Genomic DNA, 24,795 nt, shown 5'->3' with positions numbered 1-24,795 from the left:
AACATATCAGTGAAGTTGATTATTTAGTCTCAACTGTCTTTTCAGAAGTATGGTCAGTGGAGCCATCCTGGAACCTTCTCAACAGGCTGAAGGGAAACAATTGGAACTCTGGAGAGAGGCCACAAGACTAATTCCTGGTGTTAGAGGCTGAGCTCTGAGAACAGCTGAGTAAAGCTCAGACTCTTTGGGATGGGATTTTAGCTGGGAGCAGGTTTTGGAGGTGCAAGTTAATTCCTGGGCCTCATTTATATCCCACTGGTCAGCTGCCTGAAATGGGGGAAAGAGGCAGCTGTCTGGCTGTTGGTTGGTGAAGATTGGGAGGCTCAGAGGCTGGCACTTGAGTAAGTTGCAGGGGTTTCACCAGGATCTTCTGGGAGAAGGGGGACAGTAGAGGTTCAGAGGAGCACTCCTTCCCCTCCTGGCCCACCAAGATAAGTTTAAAATTTACCTATTAAGGCTTATTCCCGAATATGTTTCACGGAGCACTGGCCTGCTCAGTCGGAGGTTAAAATGGCATCGGAGTCCCAATGACATCGTAGGACCCAGATTTTCATGTATTAATGAGGCTCCTGCCTGAATCAAGTGGAGGCCTTGGCCGCCTAAAGAAAGGACCTAGTTAAAGTGGTGGCGAGTGGGAATTGAGCAGGAATGGGCCAGTAATTTTTCAGAGATGATTTTAACTGCACTGTTGCCCCTTCCTACTGTGCAGGGTAGGTTAAAATTTCCCCCTTTAGCCTTTAACAGAGGCAAATGAGAAAGGATCTTGTAGCGGTATTCGGATTCTAAGTGGAATGGAGAAGATTAATGTGAAGCACGTTTTCAAGTAGACCATGACTGTAGGGCAAAAATATAAATTAGTAAAAGGCAAGCTCAGGACTGCAGCAGGCATTACTTCTTTGACTGAAGTGTGATTAATAACTAGAATGGCCTCTGGGTCAGGTAGTGGAAGCACAAAGGCTGGAATTGTTCAAGAGGCAGTTAAGATGCTGTGATGGGGGATTATAGGTTTCTATGGAAGGATGAGCTAGGTGGGCTAAATGGCCTCACTCACCGATATTTATCTTTATTACGTTATTGATCTGTTGCAGGCCAACCTCCTCCACTTCCGCCCAGACCGAGGAACTTGAACCAAGTGCCTGATTATGTGGAACTGATCGATTCAACCCCCACTAAAGGGCCTGGACATCAGTCACCCCCAGCTGTCCACACTGAGGCCCAGGCCACTCCAGACTCACAGTCCCCTCTCATGTCTGATGGAAGTAAGTGAATGTAATGACTGAGGCACTCAATTTGGGAAATCATGGAAATTAGAGAATAGGTGGCTGAGAGTTGTAATGCAGCAAAGTTTTTTAAGAACTGGAAAGACATGAAACTCAATCAAGTGAGTAAATGTACCAGCACTGCATTGTGTCTGGAAATTGGTCCCCCAACTCCTATTTCCCCCAGAAATCGGGCATGACGGACCAATTTGCCTCCTTGTCAAAGCATTTGGAGAAATATGAATTAATTGGGGTCAGTCATCGCAGAATTCAAAAATGCAGGCCATGCCCGACTAGCCTTAAGAATTCTTTTGATGAAATGCAGTGAATGTGCCTCATATGGATTTTCAAAAAGCATTTGATAATGTACACATAAAAGACTTGCGGCAAGAGTAGAATTAAGGGGAATGTGAAATCATGGATACTGAGACAGTTGAAGGGCAGGAAGTAAAGGGTAGGGATAAAAGTACTACTTTGCACTCAATGTGGATTTATCAATGGCAATCCTTTTGTTTTGATGTTATGAAGATGTAGAATCATAGAATGACAGCACAGAAGGAGGCCATTTGGCCCATCATAAGAACATAGGAACATAAGAAATAGGAGCAGGAGTAGGCCAATCTGCCCCTCGAGCCTGCTCCGCCATTCAATTAGATCATGGCTGATCTGATCCTAACCTCAAATCTAAATTCATGTCCAATTTCCTGCCTGCTCCCCGTAACCCCTAATTCCCTATGCTGGCTCTTTGAAAGAGCTATTCAATTAGTCCCACTTCCCTGTCCTTTCCTCGTAACCCTGCAATTTTTTCCCCTGCAAGTATTTATCCAATTCCCTTTTGAAACTTATAATTGAATCTGATTCCACCACCCTTTTAGGCAGTGCATTTTTTTTTCCTCATGTAGCCTCTGGTTCTTTTGACAATTGCCTTAAATTTGTCTCCTCTGGTTACCAACTCTTCTGTCAGTGGAAACCGAGTAAGTAAGGAGAAACAATCAAAACCCTAAGTGACTTTGAATACCCATCAAACTCCCCTTAACCTTCTCTGCTCTAAGGAGAACAACCCTAGTTTCTCCACATAACTGAAGTCCCTCATCCCTGGTACCATTCCAGTAAATCTCCCCTGCACCCTCTCTAAGGCCTTGACATCCTTCCAAAAGTCTGGTGTGCAGAATTGACCACAAACTCCAGCTGGGGCCTAACCAGTGATTTATAAAGATTTAGCATAACTTCCTTGCTTTTGTACTCTGCACCTCTATTTATAAAGCCAAGGATCCCATATGTGTTTTTAACAGCCTTCTCAACTTGTCCTGCCACCTCAAAGATTTGTGTATATACACCCCCAGGTCTCTCTGTTCCTGCACCTCCTTTTAAAATTGTACCATTTAGTTTATATTGCCTCTCCATTCTTCCTACCAAAATGATCACTTCACGCTTCTCTGTGTAAAATTTCATCGGCCATGTGTCTGCCCATTTCACCATCCTGTTTATGTCCTGAAGCCTGTTACTATCCTCCTTACTGTTTACTACATTTGAGTTTCATGTCCTCCGCAAACTTTGAAATTATGTACTCCAGTCCAGGTCACTAATAAATATCAATAAGAGCAGCGGTCCTAATACTGACCCCTGGGGAGCACCACTGTATACTTCCCTCCAGCCGGAAAAATAACCATTCATCACTACTCTCTGCCTTCTGTCCCTTAGCCAATTTTGTATCCATGCTTCCACTGCCTCTTTAATCCCATGGGTTTCAATTTTGCTAACAAGTTTATTATGTGGTACGTTAACAAACTCCTTTTGATAGTCCATACATACAACATCAGCAGGACTACCTTCCTCACCCTTTGTTACTTCAACTCAATCAAGTTAGTCAAACACCATTTGCCTTTAACAAATCTGTGCTGGCTTTCATTTATTAACCAATACTTTTCCAAGTGCCAATTAATTTTGTCCTGGATTATCGTCTCAAAGTTTCCCCACCACTGACGTTAAACTGACTGGCCTGTAGTTATTGTGTTTATCCCGTCCCCTTTTTTGAATAGGGGTGTAGCATTGAAGAGGCTTAACTGAAGGTATCTCTTCCCTACATATAAACACTCACTCATCAGGGTCTACAGACTAGGTAGGTCCTACTGAGGCACCCCCACAGCACGAGGAGGGTGCACAAGGAGAGGAAGTGGAACAGGAGATCCAGAAGCCAGAGCAATGGGGAGCACAACTGAGAGCTCAGATCTTACATTAAATAAAGGTTGACTCACCCAAATATAGTAAATTCACACCTGCCTGTTCTCCCCCACACCCTCATGAAGTCCCTCACTTTTCAAAACTTTTACCAAGATCCTTCAAAAGATAAAAGTCTACATTTCCCATCACCATCCAATTCCCAAAAGTTGAAAGTATAAACAAATGAACTCAACTCCATGTGATCAAGCTGTCTATAGTTTAAACAAGTAGTGCCAATTGTGATATTGATAGATTAGGTGAATGGGCAAAATTGTGGCAAATGGAATTCAATGTAGACAAATGTGAGGTCATCCACTTTGGATCAAAAAAGGATAGAACAGGGTACTTTCTAAATGGTAAAAAGTTAAAAACTGTGGATGTCCAAAGGGACTTAGGGGTTCAGGTACATAGATCATTGAAGTGTCATGAACAGGTGCAGAAAATAATCAAGAAGGCTAATGGAATGCTGGCCTTTTATATCTAGAGGACTGGAGTACAAGGGGGCAGAAGTTATGCTGCAACTATACAAAACCCTGGTTAGACCGCACCTGGAGTACTGTGAGCAGGTCTGGGCACCGCACCTTCGGAAGGACATATTGGCCTTGGAGGGAGTGCAGCGTAGGTTTACTAGAATGCTACCCGAACTTCAAGGGTTAAGTTACGAGGAGAGATTACATAAATTGGGGTTGTATTCTCTAGAGTTTAGAAGGTTAAGGGGTGATCTGATCGGAGCTTATAAGATATTAAGGGGAACAGATAGGGTGGATAGAGAGAAATTATTTCCGCTGGTTGGGGATTCTAGGAGTAGGGGGCACAGTCTAAAAATTAGAGCCAGACCTTTCAGGAGCGAGATTAGAAAACATTTCTACACACAAAGGGTGGTAGAAGTTTGGAACTCTCTTCCGCAAACGGTAATTGATACTAGCTCAATTGCTAAATTTAAATGTGAAATAGATAGCTTTTTGGCAACCAAAAATATTAAGGGATATGGGCCAAAGGCAGGTATAAGGAGCTAGATCACAGATCAGCCATGATCTTATCAAATGGCGGAGCAGGTACGAGGGGCTGAATGGCCTACTCCTGTTCCTATGTTCCTATGCCAACAACTATATTCTCCCTTTATTCAATTAATTTTCAACCGTGTCTATCCTTTGTCCCAGTTAACTTACTTCCTTGAGTTCCTAATCTCCTAGTCCTATGAGGAGGTCTACAAGAGATGCGGTTGGAGGCCAGGAAAGTTCCCCGTGAGTTGTAGGAACCTGAGGTGATTCTAGTCTGAGGGTAGCTGCTGGCCCAGATATTGGAGCAAGGTGGAGCCAGACCCACGTCTGAAGTTGCTTCGTGTGAAGATATTGTTTTGGGGGGGGGGGGGGCGGCATTATGAAAGTGGGTTCGTTGCTACTCTCCAGAGAGGCAGTGACATCGGCGCTCACTGGTTGCTGCGCACAGTTTCTGTGGTGCTACTGGTCAGTGTCATCACAGACCAATTAGTCCCAATTATGTCCTTTTTTGAAGCCTTGTGAAGTGTCCAGTTCAAAGCATCTATGGCAGCACTATTAGCTGCCACTCCAGAAGCCACCAAAGTCCTTCAAAGCTCTTTTGGGCATCTTGATGCTGCAGTAATCTTGAAAGCTCCAGTTGACCCCCCAACCTAAACAGCTTTTTGGGGGAAGAGAGTTCCAGATTTCCACTACCCTTTGTGAAGAAGTGCTTTCTGGCATCACCCCTGAACTGCCAAGCTCTAATTTGAAGGCTCTCCCACCAGAGGAAATAGTTTCTATTAAAGCCTTTAATTATCTTAAACATTTCAATTAGATCACCCCTTAATCTTCTATATTCAGGGGGATACAAGACTAGTTTATGTCACCTGTCCTCATAACTAAACCCTTTTAGCCCCGGTATCGTTCTGGTGAATCTGTGCTGCACCCACTCCAAGGCCAATATATCCTTCCTGAGGTGCAGTACTCCAGATGGGGTTTAACCAGAGCTCTGTATAGGTGCAGGTTAACTTTCACCTCTTTGTATTCCAGCCGTCTTGAGATAAAGGCCAACATTCCATTAGTCTCTTATTGTTTTTTGTACCTGTCCACTAGCTTTTAGTGATTTCTGTACTTGGACCCCTAAATCTCTCTGCTCATGCACAGTTCCTAGCTTCTCGCCATTTAGAAAATACTCTGATCTCTTTCTTAGGCCCAAAGTCGATAACCTCACACTTTTCCCACATTGAGCTCCATCTGCCACAGTTTTGCCCAATCACATACTCTATCAATGTTCCTTTAAAACTTTCTACTCCCATCTACACTATTTACTGTGCCACCTAACTTAGTGTCATCAGCAAACTTAGATATACGGCTTCTTCAACCAAGTCATTTATAAATACAGTGAAAAGCTGTGGCCCCAGTACAGATCCCTAGGGGGACTAGTCACATCCTGCCAAATTTGAGCACATACCCATTATCCCTACTTTCTGTCTCCTACCTCCTAACCAATTCCCTATCCAGGCCAATAGGTTGCCTCCAATTTCATGCGCGCTCATTTTTGTTCAGTCTCTTATGTGGAACCTTGTCGAATGCCTTCTGGAAGTCCAAATAAATAACATCCATAGACATTCCCTTATCCACAATGTTAGTTACATCCTCAAAAATTCAACTAGATTCGTTAGACATAACTTACCCTTTACAAATCCATGCAGGCTCTCTCTCTTCAGTTCATATTTGTCTAAATGCTCAGTCACTCTGTCCCTAATAAAAGATTCTAGTAACATCCCTACAACTGATGTTAGACTAATAAGCCTATAATTTCCTAGTTTATCTCTTACCCTTCTTACTGATTCATCACAGGGGACGGAGTGGTGAGTGGCAAGAGGTTTCCCTGACTTTGTTGGATTTCACTGGTGAGGGCTTCCAAGCCCCTCCCACCCGACTGTATACTACCATGCCCCCACCTGGTGGGTCTGTCCTGTCAATGTGTGAAAATGCCTAACTCCTTTCTTGATATGCCTGAGTTGCTGATTTTTTTCACCTTAATGATTGTTTCCAACTGGGTTCCTTGCTAGGCCACTTCAGAGACCAGACCCAGTAGAGTGACACGCTCCCTTCCCTAAAGGACATTAGTGAACTAATTATGTTTGTACGACAATCTGGCATGTTGAATTGCATTCCCTTTTACAAGTTACCATAGAGATTTGAACTCACCACCTGTGGGCTGCTGGTCCAGGACCATTGCCAGTACACCACTGTACCTGCTTCTTCTGAAAATGTGTGTGTTTAATGGTTCCAGGCTCTGTATTGACCGTTCCTTACGCACTGCAGTATGTTTACTGGGCCTGGGCCTGACAGCTCAGGTACCACCATCAAAATCTTTGTTTCCTTTTTTCCCAGTATTTCTGAAACACAAAAAGGAAGAGCTAAAAGGGAATGTCAATGTAGTGTTGGTGAACTTGGGGAAGCTGGTCGACATCAAGAATGGTAAAGATGAAAATTCATTGATCCTATAGACATGGTACCACCTAATTTATTAAGCATTGCGCATGTAATATCCCTACAGTACAAGTCACGTGATAGTGTTAATATTCTCCTGTCCTGATGGCACTGATGGAGGACGAGGACGAGGACCTCCTCCTCCAACAGACCCCTGTCCATGTCTTGCCTGGAAAACGAGCAGCTGACACAGGCAGAAGGCTGTTTCCATATGCAAATCACGGTCCTACACTGGTTGTAGGGCCCCATTTGCAATTTGCATGGGCAATGAGCAGCCAAACTACCTCCACTCTTCCTCCTGTCCCAACAAAGGTACTTCTGCCCATTGCTGGGGGAGCCCCCTTCCCTTTTACTAATCTTAGCAGCTCAGCTCACCCATGGAAACAGCGTATTTGCTGCCACCCGGTCGGTCCAGACGGTGTAACTCTAGCCACCCGGTCGGTCCAGACGGTGTAACTCTAGCCACCCGGTCGGTCCAGACGGTGTAACTCTAGCCACCCGGTCGGTCCAGACGGTGTAACTCTAGCCACCCGGTCGGTCCAGACGGTATGCAGAGTTGTAGGGAAGGGAGGCTGTTGAAAGTCTGAGGCTGAGCTGTCAGGAGTGGCTGTTTCTTTAGGCCTCCCATGCAGGCCTTATTGCCTCATGTGTCCCAAAAGCTGAACCCACGCTGCTTATTACAATATTAAATTTTACTTTAGTTTTGTTTGGTTTTGTGTGTTTTTATGTCATGATGGAAACATCTTCTAGAATGTTCTAACTCTTAAGATGTATTAAATTTCAGGTCACGGTTTAAGCCAATGGGGGTGGATTTTCCACCTGGAGCCTCCCAGGCATGTGGCCAGCTCAAGCCTGCCTTTGGCAGAAGTCTGTACTTGGATTAGGTGGTGGAAAAAGAAGCATAGTTCACACTGGAAAGCTGCAGCAAGAAGGTGCTGAGGCCTGAAGATCATTGGGGAGAGTAATCCTCCATGTCCCATTGTAGTGTCCCACAGTCGCCCTGCTCTGAAACATCTTGGTCAGAGCTCCACTACCAGTTTTTTGGGGTCACCTTTGGTCTGGGTACCCTATAGATGCATTGAGAGGAAAACGAGGTGGGATGACTGGCCCCCTCTCACCTCAGTAGCTAACACTGGGCCTCCGCCTCCTGCAGGCCCAGGTCCAGTGCCACCCATTTCGGAAACTCCAGGGCACATTGTGGGGGTGAACACCTATCGCAGCAGGGCCTCTTCACTACACCTGGGAACTGAACCTTCATTAGGACCAACAAAGAGGAAAATCTACCTCATTTTTTATCTTAACCATGTAAAAATTCAAATTGCATATTGAAGAACCAACTATCCAGCTACCTGATTAGATATTTGAAGTTCTCCACTGTTAGGTTAAGCTGATGCAGAGTATAGTTCTCTTGTTAACCTTTGAGCTGTAAAGGAAATGGTGCATGAAATATGTGTGTATTTGCAGTCTAATGCTGGTGTGAAACACACTCAGGCCTCGTTCCTTGTTCTCTGTAATGTCCTAGCATTTAACTTTTTGATTTTCAGTGAAGCCACAGACTGGGACTCCAGTGTACTGCCAGAATTGCTCGGCTGGCATGTCTGCTTTCAGCAAGGTACAGGACACACATGCCGCGGTGAGTAGGAGCCACCCTCCAGGGGCTGATTGAATGTAGTACATTGAGTAAGAGAAGGAATGTGCTGCTTCCCTTCACCAGGCGCACCATCCAGAATCTGAGCTTGGAGATTCCCTTCGAACTATTGTGTAAACACAACTTCATAGTTCATAGTAAGGGGAATATAAAATTCCTGATCTCTGGCCAGTGTAAGGCCAGTGGGGAAAAAGCAACTAAATTTGTAATGTTCGGGTCTGTAGTTAGTACAAGTGACCATCTGGTATAGACCTGAGAGCAAGTGGCTTTTATACAGTGAGGAGAGCTTGGTAACTCACGCGTTACTAAATCATGCAATATATTTAGTGTGGAATTGCTCCTCATTGTATGTCTTTTCCACACAACATTGACACTGGCTGAGAGGTCGCAGGTCACATGGAAAGGTCCCAGCTCATGTACACTCAGCCCCCTCCTGACAGCACATCCCAGGCTGGAAAGTCACTTGTGTGGGTGAATGGGCACAGACACATCTATGTCCTACTGCGGTGTGTGCTGACATCAGCGTAGCACACCACCAGAACTCATACAGGTAACTCTATTCCTAACTTTTCGTCCAGTTTTCTTCCCCGTCTCCCCAAGGATTGATTCTTGTTGGGGTATAGATTCCACATGAACATGCCACTCTCTAATACCTCATCCAAGTAGCCACTCTTCATCTGTGAGCTGGGACGATGAGTTTTGGCATGAGGGGGATTACTGCCAAACCTGACCCTATCCTCATCCAATGACCACACACACTTTCCAGCAGGACTCGCTGGATAGTGATCAGGAGCTCCTGCTCTTTCTGGCTCCACTGTAGTGTTGAAGATCATTGATATACCCTGGTTGGCCCCCCTCCTGATCGCTTCCCCTCTTCCCAGGATCTACCATGGTTTTGTGAGTGGAAAATCATGTCTCACGAATTTGATTGAGTTTTTTGAAGGGGTAACCAAGAAGATAGATGAGGGCTGTGCAGTAGACGTGGTCTACATGGACTTTAGCAAAGCCTTTGACAAGGTACCGCATGGTAGGTTGTTACATAAGGTTAAATCTCGCGGGATCCAAGGTGAGGTAGCCAATTGGATACAAAATTGGATTGACGACAGAAGAAGAGGGTGGTTGTAGAGGGTTGTTTTTCAAACTGGAGGCCTGTGACCAGCGGTGTGCCTCAGGGATCGGTGCTGGGTCCGCTGTTATTTATATTAATGATTTGGATGAGAATTTAGGAGGCATGGTTAGTAAGTTTGCAGATGACACCAAGATTGGTGGCATTGTGGACAGTGAAGAAGGTTATCTAGGATTGCAACGGGATCTTGATAAATTGGGCCAGTGGGCCGATGAATGGCAGATGGAGTTTAATTTAGATAAATGTGAGGTGATGCATTTTGGTAGATCGAATCGGGCCAGGACCTACTCTGTTAATGGTAGGGCGTTGGGGAGAGTTATAGAACAAAGAGATCTAGGAGTACAGGTTCATAGCTCCTTGAAAGTGGAGTCACAGGTGGATAGGGTGGTGAAGAAGGCATTCGGCATGCTTGGTTTCATTGGTCAGAACATTGAATACAGGAGTTGGGATGTCTTGTTGAAGTTGTACAAGACATTAGTAAGGCCACACTTGGAATACTGTGTACAGTTCTGGTCACCCTATTATAGAAAGGATATTATTAAACGAGAAAGAGTGCAGAAAAGATTTACTAGGATGCTACCGGGACTTGATGGTTTGACTTATAGGGAGAGGTTGGATAGACTGAGACTTTTTTCCCTGGAGAGTAGGAGGTTTAGGGGTGATCTTATAGAAGTCTATAAAATAATGAGGGGCATAGATAAGGTAGATAGTCAAAATCTTTTCCCAAAGGTAGGGGAGTCTATAACGAGGGGGCATAAATTTAAGGTGAGAGGGGAGAGATACAAAAGGGTCCAGAGGGGCAATTTTTTCACTCAAAGGGTGGTGAGTGTCTGGAACGAGCTGCCAGAGGCAGTAGTAGAGGCTGGTACAATTTTGTCTTTTAAAAAGCATTTGGACAGTTACATGGGTAAGATGGGTATAGAGGGATATGGGCCAAGTGCAGGCAATTGGGACTAGCTTAGTGGTATAAACTGGGCGACATGGACATGTTGGGCCGAAGGGCCTGTTTCCATATTGTAAACTTCTATGATTCTATGATCTACCTGAAGGCCACTGCCAGCGCCGCAGCAGCCTTAAACTGATGTCTGCTTCACCGGTGAGCTGCCTGGGGACACACAGCGGACATCCACAGGTCACCAGTCTCATTAAAATGAGACCCGAGGTCCAGTTTAGATCGGGCCTTGTTCCTACCGGTTCCGGTGCAGGGATTGTTCCCTGTACTCAGTTGGCACCGACCGACAGGCTACTGCAATCCAATTATTCCCCCATTACTCCTGGTTAGAACATATTCAGGAGAGAAAGGAAGGTGGGAGAAAAGGGAGTGGGTAGCAGGGTTAGTGGAGGATTCTGTCAGTGCTAGAATGTGAGGATATCCTGGGGGTCGCATTAAGACAGAATCCATCTAGATAGAGTTAACTAATTGGAAGAGGAATGGTTCAGTTCTTGGTGTGCATTATAGGCCACCAAAGAGTGAAGATGAGATAGCGGAGAGAGAGTTTGAGAGATATGTAGGAACAACATCCATAGATACCGAGGTGGTGCCAGAGGACTGGAGAATTGCAAACATTACATCCTTGTTCAAAAAAGGGTGTAAGGATCAACCCAGCAACTATAGGCCAGTCAGTTTAACCTCAGTGGTGGGGAAACTTTTAGAAATGATAATCTGGGACAGCATTAACAGTAACTTGGACAAGTGTGGATTGATTAGGGAAAGCCAGCACGGATTTGTTAAAGGCAAATCGTGTTTAATTAACCTGATAGAATTTTTTGATGAGGTAACAGAGAGGGTAGACAAGAGCAATGCAGTTGATGTGGTGTATATGGACTTTCAAAAGGCGTCTGATAAAGTGCTACTCGGTAGGCTTATCGTTAAGATTGTGGCCCATGGAAGAAAGGGGACAGTAGCAACATGGATACAGAATTGGCTAAGGGACAAGAAACAGAGTGGTGGTGGTGAAGGGTTGATTTTTGGACTGGAGGGAAATGTACAGTGGTGTTCCCCAGCATTTGGTGCTGGGACCACTGTTTTTCTTGATATATATTAATGACTTGGGCTTGGGTGTACAGGGCACAATTTCAAAATTTGCAGATGACACAAAACTTGGAAGGGTTGTAAACAGTGAGGAGGATAGCGATAGACTTCAAGAGGATATAGACAAGGTGATGGCATGGGCGGACACGTGGCAGATTAAATTTAACGCAGAAAAATGCGAAGTGATACATTTCGGTAGGAAGAATGAGGAGAGGCAATATAAACTAGAGGGCACAACTCTAAAAGAGGTAAAGGAACAGAGATCTGGGGGTATATGTGCACAAATCGTTGAAGGTGGCAGGGCAGGTTGAGAAAGCAGTTTTTTTTTTAAAAAAAGCATATGGGATCCTGTGCTTTATAAACAGTGGAAATAGTACAAAAGTATGGAAGTCATGATGCACCTTTATAAAACAACTGGAGTATTGTGTCCAGTTCTGGGCACCTCACTTTAGGAAAGATGTGAAGGCCTTAGAGAGGGTGCAGCAAAGATTTACTAGAATGATTCCAGGGATGAGGGACTTCAGTTATGTGGATAGACTGGAGAAGCTGGGGTTGTTCTCCTTGGAACAGAGACGGTTGCGAGAGATTTGATAGAGGTATTCAAAATCATGAAGGGTCTAGACAGAGTAGATAGAGAGAAACTGTTCACATTGGCAGAAGGGTCAAGAACCAGAAGACATCGATTTAAGGTGATTGGTTCTTTTGCCAAAGGTGACTTGAGGAGAAACTTTTTTTATGCAGTGTGTGGTTAGGATCTGGAATGCACTGCCCGAGGGGGTGGTGGAGGCAGATTCAATCATGGCCTTCAAAAGGGAAGTGGATAAGTACTTGAATGGAAAAAATTTGCAGGGCTACAGGGTGGGGAATTGGGAATATCTGGATTGCTCTTGCTTAGAGCCGGCTCAGACTCGATGGGCCGAATGGCCTCCTTCCATGCTGTAACCTTTCTATGATTCTATGCTGGACATCTGAAAAAGAAACAAAATGCTGGAAATACTCAGCAAGTCAGGCAGCATCTGTGGAGAAAGAAACAGAGTTATCATTTCGGGTCAATGACCTTTCGTCCGAACTGGAAGAAGTTAAAGATTTAAGTTTTTACGCAAGTACAGAGCCAGGCAGAGGTGTTGGAGGAAAGAACAAAAGTGAAGGTTTCTGATAGGGTGGAGGGCAGGAATCATTAAATGACTATAGGGATGATGGTGCAAGGCAAGGAGGGTGGTAATGGGACAAGTAAAGACACAAAAGATGGGTCTAGAGGAGCTGTAAATGGCGACAGCAGAACTATTACCAGCACTTGCTGTCTGAAAAAATGGGAGCAGTGGTTATAATCTGAAGTTATTGAAATCAACAAGTCCAGAAGGTTGTAAAGTGCCTAATCAAAAGATGAGGTGCTGGTCCAAGGACAGAGAGGTCGGAGTGAGATGGTGAATTAAAATGGCAAGCGACCGGAAGGTCAGGGTCACGCTTGCGGACTGAGTGGAGGTGTTCAGCAATGCAATTACCCAATCTGCATTTTAGTCTCCCCAATGTAGAGGAGACCGCATTGTGAGCAGCGAATACAATATACTAAATTGAAAGAAGTACAAGTAAATCGCTGTTTCATCTGGAAGGATTGTTTGGGGCCCTGGACGGTGGGAAAGGAGTTGAAAGGGCAGGTGTTTCATCTCCTGCACTTGCATGAGATGGACATGGTCGAGGGCCCTGTCAACTACAGTGGAGGGGAATCCTTGATTAAGGGAAAAAGGAAGACATATCTGAAACACTGGTGTGGAAGGTGGCATCGTCAGAACAGATGCGGAGAAACTGGGAGAAGGGAATATAGTCTTTACAGGAAGCGGGGTGGGAAGAAGTGTAATCAAGGTAACTGGGAGTCGGTGAGCTTATAGTAGATATTGGTTGACAACATATCCTTGGAAATGGAGATAGAGAAGTCAGGGAAGAGAAGAGTCGGAGATGGACCATGTGAAGGTGAGGGAAGGGTGGAAATTGGAAGCAAAGTTGATGAAATTTTCCAATTCAGGGCGAGAGCAGGAAATGCACAGAGACAGTCATCAATGTACCGGAAAAAGAGGTGAGGTAGGGGACCTGAGTAGGACTGGAACAAAGAATGTTCCAGGTATTCCACAAAGCAGCAGGCATAGCTAGGACCCATACAGGTTCCCATAGCGACACCATTTATTTGGAGGAAGTGCGTGGAGTCAACATAAGAACAAGCTCCGCCTCGAGGAGGACGAGGATGACGACTCCTCCCCCCCTCGGTGGGGGATGGAGGTGTAGAGGAACCGGACGTCCATGGTGAAAAGGAGACTGTTAGGGCCAGGGAACTGAAAACTGTTGAAGTGGTGGAGGGCGTCAGAAGAGTCGCGGATGTAGGTCGGAAGAGACGGGACAAAGGGGGATAAAAAAAGAATAGGGATAGGAATAAGTTCCATTGGGCAAGTGCAGGCTGAAACGATGGGTCTACCAGGGCTGTCCTGTTTGTGGATCTTGGGAAGGAGGTAGAAGAGGCCTGTGTGGGGTTGGAGGAGAGGAGAGGAGAGGAGAGGAGAGGAGAGGAGAGGAGAGGAGAGGAGAGGAGAGGAGAGGAGAGGAGAGGAGCCTTTATGTTCGGCGGTGGGGTCATGGTCCAGGGGAAGGTAGGATGAGGTGTCGGAGAGTTGGCGTTCAGCCTCCGCAAGGTAGAGGTCTGTTCGCCAAACAACAACAGTGCTGCCCTTGTCAGCAGGTTTAATGACCATGTGAGGGTTGGACCTGTGTCATTTAATCACTCCTGCCCTCCACCCTATCAGAGACATTCCCTTTTGTTCTTTCCTTCCCTCCCCTCCCCCCACCTCTTTGCCTGGCCCTGTACTTGCTTAAAGACTGTTTAATCTTCAGCTTCTTCCAGTTCTGACAAAAGGTTATGGACCTGAAACGTCAACTCTGTTTCTTTCTCCACAGATGCTGCCTGACTTATTGAGTATTTATTAGCAGCAATTTTTGTCTTTGTCCCTTAACCCGAGACTCCCCAACCAGTGGAAATAGTTTCTTTCTATCTACCTTATCAATTCCCCTTAATATCTTGAACTTCGATCAAATCACCCCTTAATCTTCTAAATTCCAGGGAATACAACCCTAGTTTGTGTAATCTCGCCTCATGATTTAACCCTTGGAGGCCAGGTATCATTTTAGTAAATCTACACTGCACTCCCTCCAATGCCAATATATCCTTCCTAAGGTCCGGTGACCAAACCTGAACACAGTACTCCAGGTGTGGTCTAACCAGGGCTTTTTATAGCCGCAGCATAACTTCTACCCTCTTGATTCTAGTCCTCTAGATATAAAGGCCAGCATTCCATTACCTGTTTTGATTATTTTCTGTACTTTCCATGACATGTAGATGGACCCCTAAGGTCTCTTTGGACCTCCACTGTTTCAAGCTTTTCACCATTTAGAAAGTACTCTGATCTATCCTTTTTAGGTCCAAAGTGGATGTCCTCACACTTGCCTACATTGAAATCCATTTGCCACAGTTTTGCCCATTCACTTAATCTATTAATATCTCTGTAATTTTATGCTTCCATTTACAATACTGCCTATCTTTGTGTCATCGGCAAACTTGGATAGGTGGCTCTCTATCCCATCATCTAAGTCGTTAGTAAATGCAGTGACTAGCTGAGGCCCCCAACATGGATTCCTGTGGAACACCACTAGTCACATCCTGCCATTTTGAGTACCTGCCTATTATACCTACTCTGTCTCCTGCCGCTCAGCCAATTTCCTAACCAGGTCAATAATTTGCCCTCAATTCTATGAGCTTCAACTTAACTAATAGTCTCTTATGAGGGATCTTATCGAATGCCTTCTGGAAGTCCATATAAACAACATCCATATACATTTCCCCCGTCCACTACTTTTGTCACCTCTTCAAAAAATTCAATCAGGTTCGTCAGGCATGACGTATCCTTTACATCCTGGCTCTTTCTGATCAGCTGAAAATTTTCAAGGTATTCAGTTACTCTATCCTTAATTATTGACTCTAGTAGTTTCAACAGACATTAGGCAAACTGGTCTATAATTTCCTGGATTCCCTCTCACCTTTCTTAAATAGCGGAGTGACATGCAATTTTACAATCTAAAGGAACGGATCCTGAATTGAGAGAACTTTGGAAAATTATAGTTAGGGCATCTGCAATGTGCTCACCTACTTCCTTTAAAACCCTGGGATGGAAACCTTCTGGTCCTGGGGATTTGTCACTCTTTAGTGCTATTATTTTCTTCATTACTGTTAATTTGCTTGTGTTAATTATGGTGAGTCCCCATCCCTGATTGAAAATTAGTTTCCTCGGGGTGTCCAGCATGCTATCCTCTTCATCTACTATAAATACCAACAAGTAATTATCTAACATGACCAACATTTCCTTATTTTCATTTACAGTATCGCCATTATCTGTTTTTAAGAGGCCCACATTGCTCCTGACCACCCTCTTTTTCCTAATATAATTGTAAATTTTTTTTTGTTGATTTTTATATCCCTTGCAAGTTTCTTTTCATACTCCCCTTTTGTAGCTCTTACTATCTGTTTTGTTACCCTTTGATGTTCTTTATATCTCTCCCAGTCGCTTGGATCTGTACTATTTTTTGCATTTTTGTATGCTGCTGCTTTGAGTATTATGTTGTCCCTTATCTCTTTTGTCGTCTCTGGCTTTTTTTTGGCAAGTCGAGCTCTTGCCCCTTGGGTATAAACTGGTTCTGTATCACGTTAAATTCTTTTTTGAACACTTCCCACTGATCTTCTGTCATTTTACCCATTAACAGATTTGCCCAGTTTACTGTGGACAGTCTCTGTCTCATCCCATTGAAGTTGGTCTTACCTAAATTTAGAATCTTAATAGCTGTTACAAGTTTCTCCCTTTCAAACACAATGTTGAACTCGGTCATGTTATGATCAGTATTAGATAAATGTTCACACACCATTAGGCTGTTAACTAAATCTGGCTCATTACTCATTATTAAATCTAATATGGCCTGCCCCCTTGTTAGTTCTAGGACATATTGTTGCAGAAAACAATCCTGAACACACTCAAGAAATTCACTACCTTTCTGACATAAACTCGCCTGCTTATCCCAATCTATTTGAAAGTTCAGCCCCTCGGGCCTGCTCCGCCATTCAATTAGATCATGGCTGATCTGCACCTGACCTCCATTTTCCCGTCTTTGCTCCATATCCCTTGATGCCCTTTCCTAACAAAAATCTATCTATCTCAGTCTTGAAAGCTCCAATTGTCCCCCAGCATCCACAGCCATTTGGGGGAGAGATTTCCACATTTCCTCTACCCTTTGTGAAAAAGTGCTTCCTGTTTTCGCTCCTGAGTGGCCTAGCTCTAATTTGAATATTATGTCCCCTTGTTCATGATTTCCCCCACCAGAGGAAATAGTTTCTGTGTATTTACCCTATTGAATCCTTTTAGCATTTTAAACACCTCCTATAAGATCACCCTTCAATTTCCTATACTCAAGAGTATGGAGAAGGGTTCGGAGTAATTTCTTTCCGAAGAGGGTTGTTGGAGTATGGAATGCTTTGCCATGGGGAGTAGTTGAGGCAGAGGTCATTTCATCTTTTAAGGAAATATTAAATAAATATTTGATGCCGAGAAAGATACAAGGCTATTGGAAGAGCGTGGGGCAGTGGGATTAGTTATGGATCGCTCTAGTAAAGAGCTGGCACAGACCTGATGGGACAAGTGGCCTCTTTCTTTGCTATAAACTTGCATGGTTTTAATGATTAATCTCACCTCATTTATCCAAACACTGATTTTTTTTATATATATATATATATATAAGCCATGTATCTTAACTTCCTCAGTATCTGCTGACTAGAAGATTCTGTTTACCCTCAGATGTGGACATGTGAATTCTGCAGCCAAAACAATGCTCTGGATTATCGATCCAGTAACACCGGTCTTGGAGATGATCAGACTTACATCCAGGTTCCTAACCCCATGACCTCTGTACATATCGACGATTCACTGGTTGTGTTCTGTGTTGATATCTCCGGCAGTATGAGTGTGACATTCGAGGTAATTAGACTGAGAGCCTGACTGTGCAGTGAGAGGACAGCTGTAACCTTTATTCTGGTAATACTGTGGATGATGCAGTATATTTGCACGGTTGGTACTCTACACTGGTGCAGGTGCAAAGTGAGCTTAAAGGCCAATTTTCTTCTCAAAATTGTTATATTTCCTTCCATTGGCAATATTATTCTTCCTTTCCATTCTAGCACAGCTTCCAATGTTAGGGATGCTGGACAATACAGTGTAACCCAAAGAGCCATGAGAGAATTCAAGGCTCATGTCTTAACAAGCCTGATTTACATAGAAATGGCGTATGATACTGGCGGCTGTAAACCTTCTTCTACGCCTCTGCTGCATGTTTATTGCTCGAGTCTCTGGATTAGGGCTTGAATCTACAACCTTCTGACTTTGAGGAAAAAGTGCTACCACTGAACCAAAGCTGACACCCTTGTTTGGAAATCTATGGCCCTTCTGCACGCTCCTGTTATAGCAGAAGAGTGCTCCAGAAGGTCTGTAAATTAAGCCAGGACCTGTTGTGTGGGGAGTTCCTATATCCCTGGCCTCTCTAGCTGGGCGGAACTTTGAACGGCAGATGTGGGCCCCACCCAGCGGGGGTCCAGGTTTGGGTTATGTCCTAGACCCACAAAGATTGAAAACAAAAAAATTCTAATATATTGTCAGCTCTCTTGAAAAGGGAGCCAAGGTTCATCTTATCTTTCTGGGTCTTTGACTACAACATCCTCCTCCAATACCTCTCCTCTGTTGTCCAGCTGAGTGGGACTACCCTCACCTGGTTCCATTCTTATCTATACAGTCGCTGCCAGAGAATCTCCGGCAATGGCTTCTCTTCCCACTCCCACACAGTTACCTCTGGAGTCCCCCTCCTATTTCTCATCTACATGCTGCCCCTCGTCGACATCATCCGAAAACACAATGTAAGATTCCACATGTACACTGACGACACCAGCTCTACCTCGCCACCACTTCCTCTCTTGACCCCTCCACTTTCTCTGATTTGTCACACTGCTTGTCTGACATCCAGTATTGGGTGAGCAGAAATTTCCTCCAATTAAACATTGGGAGAGCAAAGCCATTCGGCCCCCGCCCCAAATTTAGTTCCCTAGCCACCGACTCCATTCCTCTTCCTGTCCACCACCTGAGGCTGAACCAGACTGTTCGCAACCTCGGCATCCTATTACATCCTGAGCTGAGTTTCCAACCCCATATCCTCTCCATCGCCTACAATATCACCCGTCTGTGCCCCTGCCTCAGTTCAACTGCTATTGAAACCCTTTTCCATGCTTTTGTTTCCTCCAGACTCGACTATTCCAATGCTCTCCTGGCCAGCCTTCCATCTTCCAACCTCTGTAAACTTGAGCTCATTCAAAACTCTGCTTCCCGTCTCCTAACTCGCACCAAGTCCAGTTCTCCTCTCACCCCTGTGCTTGCTGACCTACGTTGGCTCCTGGTCCGGCAACGCCTCAAATTTAAAATTCTCATTCTTGTATTCAAATACCTCCATGGCCTCGCCCCTCCCTATCTCTAACCTCCTACAACCCCCAAGATCTCTGCGGTCTCCTAATTCTGGTGTCTCATGCAGCCCCAATTTCCTTCCCCACCACCATTGACGGCTGTGCCTTCAGCTGCCTGGGCCCTAAGCTCTGGAATTCCCTCCTTAAACCTCTCTGCCTCTTTACTCCCTCTTTTAAGATGCTCCATAAAACCTACCTCTTTGACCGAGGTTTTGTTTAACATTCCCTAATATCTCCTTATGTGGCTCGGTGTCATATTTTGTCTGATAATGCTTCTGTGAAGTGCTTTGCTAAACTTTACTACGTTAGACGCTATATAAATGCAAGTTGTTATTGGAACACAACACCCCCCAAACTGGCAAACAACATTGCCGTTTGAGGCCTCCTTAGGGAGGCAGGCAGGCACCTCAGACATATTACTGGTGGGAGTGCCCACCATTGGTAGGGTGATATGGGAACCATCCGCTGACCCCAGAAAGTATCAGTGGCAGTGATTCTGTTTGGCACATTCTGGCACTTGCCCCAGGATGCACCGTTGCAGATTTTTGGAGCCAAGGACCGGGAATTTTCTTGGGATGTCTCCTAATAGGTCGCCATTACTTCGGCACAAGATTTGGAAAGCATGGAAACATGGTTGCCAATCAAAATTGATCACCTTAAATGAGAAACCTCTTTGGTGTGGGAGCTATGTCAACTGTGTGTCTGTTTATCTAAGCTGCACCCATTGGGCATATTGAAGGTAACCATTCTAGCATAAAAGTTGCTAATAACTCCTGAATGTTCTGGTTCATTTTGCATTGTCTCAAAACTGATGTGGTAAACAAGAGTACACATCTTTGACAGCTGATTTGTCTGCTATTCCAACTAACTGTTCTAATCATTCCTAGATAACTTGTGTGTCTCTAGAAGATAACTTTGTAACCTAAACCTGACTTTATATCAATAACACAATATAAATTAAATCAAAAATTCCTTCCATATCAAATAGGTAAAAATCTGTGTTTCGGTATCCTTATTCAGGTTAGTAACCCCTCTGCTGCAGGTTATTATCTCTCTGACTCGGGTTGGTAACCCCTCTTAATCAGGAGAGCAGTCCTGTCTCTCCTTAAGCTCAAAACTATGAAAGGTTTTGAAAAGATAAATAGGGAGAAATTATTCCACTAATCCGTAAGTTGAAGGGCATAAATTTAAGATCATTACCGAAAGAAGGGAGAGGTTAGTAGGAGGGAGACATTAGGACTTTTTATTTTATGCGGAGGGTTGTTAGGACATGGCCTGCCCTACCACAAACAGTGGCAGGAGCAGTTTCCAAATTCTTTTGAAAGCCAAGTGGATAAATATTCAAAAAAGCAAAATTTAAAAGGATTCGGGGAAGGGGTGGGGGAGTGTCACTAAGTGGATAATGGCACATGCACAATGGACCAAATGGCCCTCTTCTATGCTGTAAATTTGTATGGCCCCCCTGACCTAAGTTAATATCCCCTCTTCAACTTTGTATCCCCTCTAACCCAGCTCAAAATCTTTCTGTCCCAGGTTAGTATAATTACACTTGAAAAGTATTTCATTGCAAAGTGCTTCACAGCCAATGTACTGAGGTTGTGAAAGGCACTATATAAATGCTGGTTCTTGTTTCTTTGTTTTAATTTTGTTTTTTGGCAGGTGAGTTAATTCTTTCCAGAAATGTGTTTTTAACTACTGGTACCTGTTTGGTTGCAGGTGAACACAAGCAGCAACAGGAAAATGCTCTACATGTCCCGCTTACAGGTACGAAACATTCAAATACTTTTAAACTAGAAAAGAATGTAGAATATAACACATGTTGCTGTCCATTGTCATCGAAGTGCTCACTTTGTCTGCAGAGACTCGAACATAGATATTCTGCTGTCTACACCCAAATGGTTTGAGATGGTTGTTACCCGAAATGAAATTTGCTGTTTGCTTCCAATTCTCCATGGTCAGCACATTATAACAATTATGCGTAAATCCTGGTGTAGATTTGGCGCACAGCACACTGGTGGGGGGGAGTAAAAATTTTGTGTAGGTGAAATTTAAAGGAATGCAGACAATAAAAGGAAGTGTCAAAATAGACAGCCAAAATTATCACAACCATAGAAAAAGCTTAGACGGCATTTTAACCAACTGGCAGGCTTTGCCAAGGCTGAAGGGGGGAGAGTAGAGAGAAGTTATAGAAACATGAAATGAAAGGAAACCCAAGGTGCAGGTAGGCAGCAACCCAGCCCCCAACCCCCTGTCTGATGGCTGCTAAAGTGGAGGCAATGCTGCCTGAGGTGGTTATGCTGAGTGTGGCTTCTTTGCCACTTGATGGTGCTGTCCTGATAGGTTAGGGTTGCAACATGCCTACAATGTGTAGGCAGATAGCTTAATTAATTCTCTGACTATGCCAGCCCAATATTGCATGGTAAATGCAGTGGTTTTTCTAGCAGGTGACATAGCTCTGTGTCCGTCTTTCTGCCAATGTTACGAATTTGGGTCTTCCGCAGGCTCCGTGATGTTATTTGCTGCCTCAAGTGGTCTGGTTTCTGGCTTTGTTTTTAATGGCAGGTGACTTGCACTGCCCCATATCTGCTGATTTTTAAAAAGCCTCCCTTCAAAGACCAGCAGGGATCAAAAAATGACCAGAAAATTATCAGATTGCTAACGAATGGGCCATTGTTTGGGAATTCTTTGAAACTATGACCCATCTGCATTTAAAACACCTGTCAACGGTCACTGGATTGACTACTCAGCCATGGGCCTATCTGGAGCAGGTGACCACTTTTAGACAAGCTTTTGCTCAAAACGCGTTTTAAGATGGCTCAAATCTGGGCCCTATTTTAGGGGAAAAAAATGGCTACGGAATCCCGAGCCGTGTCTGTTCCCTGTGATTATTGCCAGGTAGGTGTATCAGGACCTGGAGATGTGGTAGGTGCAGCCAATTATGGTACACTGGCTGCTGATTACTAGGCATGCTTTCTCTCATGCATGAGGCTGCTATATAGTGCGTGCCAAAACTAAATCCTGGTGGAAGTATGGTCCAGCAGTACTTTTTAATGTTGGTTTCCCTGTAACAATTGATCACATTTTTTTAAAACAGGAAAATTTAAACTCCGGGCCATTCAGCCCTCTTGCTTGAACTGTATCTGGCTTGGCCAACACTGATCTGCAGTGTCAAGGTACTGCAATAACACTTCTCTGCCCCCCCACCCTCCCCATAGCGAGTGCCCCAGCAGCACAGTATAATTGAAATAAGGAAGAGGAATTGGTAAAAGGTCAGCAAGTTCAGAGAAACAGCCCTTAAGGCATTCTGACCAGACGTATTATAACCCTGGTGTCTGCACCAAGACAAGTCAAACGTATCATTCTTCTGGGACCTACATCTGGAGAAAGCAGACTTGTCACTATTCCGCGACTTGCACCTGTATAAGTCACACCTATCACTACTCTGGGACTCTCACCTGTACAAGTCTGAGGTATCCTTTCTTTGCCACCTCTGTTTCACAACAGATTGCCAGAGTTGTGCCATTTTCTGCCTAGTGATCTACAGACAGCATCTGGATCAGAAATAGGTCTGCCAGTAGAAGTGAAGTTTACCACAACATGAAGCCTTCAAGTTGCCACAACCATCCAAGCCACCCCAGGAGACATCTGAGTAGACATGTGACAAGGAACTGACTACCACTATGTTTCCACAGGGCAATATCTTCATTTTTCCTATGGCATGGAATCATCAGTTGGACACAACACCTAGCCATCACCGATGGCAGGTTACCTTCAAGGGCAAAGAATTACACATTGTATCCATGTGGGCATCAGGGCTCTTCAAGTCACCCTCTTGGCCTTATTGGAAGAAAAGGGTTTTCATTCATTTAATCAGTGACTGTTATCCAGTAAGCAGCCTTGAAGCCTCCATTTTACAACTGTGCTCTATTTGAAGGGTGCAAAACATTGGTGGATGGCTGTTCAGACATCAAGGATATCTTCCAATCCTCCTTAGATATGGGGATGGTGCTGGAGGATTGCAAATATTACACCTCCGTTCAAAAAAGGGGAGAGGGATAAACCCGGCAACTACAGGCCAGTCAACCTAATATTGGTAGTGGGGAAACTTTTAGAGACAATAATCCAGGACAAAATTGGTGCTTGGAAAAGGATGGGTTAATAAATGAGTCAGCACAGATTTGTTAAATGAAAATCATATTTGCCTAATTTGATTGAGTTCTTTGATGAAGTAACAGAGGGTTGATGAGGGTAGTGTGGTTGATGTGTATATGGACTTTCAAAAGGCATTTGATAAAGTACCACATAATAAATAGACTTATTAGCAAAACTAAAGCCCATGGGATTAAAGGGACAGTGGCAACGTGGATACAAAATAGGCTAAGCGACAGAAAACAGTAGTGGTGAACGGTTGTTTTTCAGACTGGAGGGAAGTATACAGGGGTCAGTGTTAGGACCACTGTTCCTTTTGATATATATTAATGACCTGGACTTGGGTATAGAGGGTATAATTTCAAAGTTTGCAGATGACACGAAACTTGGAAATGTAATAAACAATGAGGAGGATAGTAACAGACTTCAGAAAGACATAGACAGACTGGAGAAATGGGCAGACACATGGCAGATGAAATTTAATGCAAAGAAGTGTGAAGTGATACATTTTGGTAGGAAGAATGAAGAGAGTCAATGTGATCTAAATGATACAACTTTAAAGGGGATGTAGGAACAGAGACCTGGGAGTGCACATACCCAAATCTTTGAAGGTGGCAGGACAAGTTGAGGGCTGTTTTTAAAAATAAAAAGCATATGGGATCCTGGGCTTTATTAAGAGGCATTGAGTACAAAAGCAAGGAAGTGATGCTAAACCTTTTTATTTATTCATTCATGACCAGCATTTATTGCAGTAGTTAGGCCTCAGCTGGAGTATTGTTCCATTCTGGGCACCACACTTTAGGAAGAATGTCAAGGCCTTAGAGAGGGTGCAGAAGAGATTTACTAGAATGGTGGCAGGGATGAGGAACTTCAGTTATGTGGAGAAGCTGGGATTGTTCTCCTTAGAACCCGAGAAGGAGAAGGGGAGATTTGATAGAGGTGCTCAACATCATGAATGGTTTTGACAGAGTAAATAAGGAGAAACTGTTTCCAGTGGCAGAAGGGTTGGTAACCAGAGGACACAGATTTAAGGTGATCGGCAAAAGAGCCAGAAGCAACCATGAGGAAACACTTTTTTATGCAGCGAGTTGTAATGATCTCGAATGCACTGACTGAAAGATTCAATAATAACTTTCAAAAGGGAATTAGATAAAAACTTGAAGGGAAAAAAATTTTACAGGGCTATGGGGAAAGAGCAGCAGAATGAGACTAAATAGATAGCTCTTTCAAAGAGCCGGCATAGGCACTGTGGGCCAAATGGCCTTCTCCTGCACTGTACCAACTATGGTACTGTACT

The 24,795-nt window shown here is 44.2% G+C and overlaps 1 protein-coding gene across 2 annotated transcripts in view; it reads left to right on the top strand.

The window, feature by feature from the left end:
* The window catches only part of LOC137305442 (circularly permutated Ras protein 1-like), a 114,935-nt gene that overhangs the window by 11,784 nt on the left and 78,356 nt on the right, over positions 1 to 24,795 (top strand). For both annotated transcript variants that reach the window (XM_067974263.1, XM_067974262.1), the window contains exons 4-8: positions 1,089 to 1,259; positions 6,860 to 6,946; positions 8,503 to 8,591; positions 17,644 to 17,823; positions 21,066 to 21,113. In XM_067974263.1, the coding sequence (XP_067830364.1) occupies positions 1,089 to 1,259; positions 6,860 to 6,946; positions 8,503 to 8,591; positions 17,644 to 17,823; positions 21,066 to 21,113 (575 nt within the window). The remainder of the gene's footprint in view (positions 1 to 1,088; positions 1,260 to 6,859; positions 6,947 to 8,502; positions 8,592 to 17,643; positions 17,824 to 21,065; positions 21,114 to 24,795) is intronic.

The sequence above is a fragment of the Heptranchias perlo genome, chromosome 40 (assembly GCF_035084215.1).
Source record: "Heptranchias perlo isolate sHepPer1 chromosome 40, sHepPer1.hap1, whole genome shotgun sequence".
In the NCBI taxonomy this organism is placed as follows: Eukaryota; Metazoa; Chordata; class Chondrichthyes; order Hexanchiformes; family Hexanchidae; genus Heptranchias; species Heptranchias perlo.
Note: the sequence above shows the minus strand (reverse complement) of the source record. Positions and strands in the feature narration are given on the sequence as shown.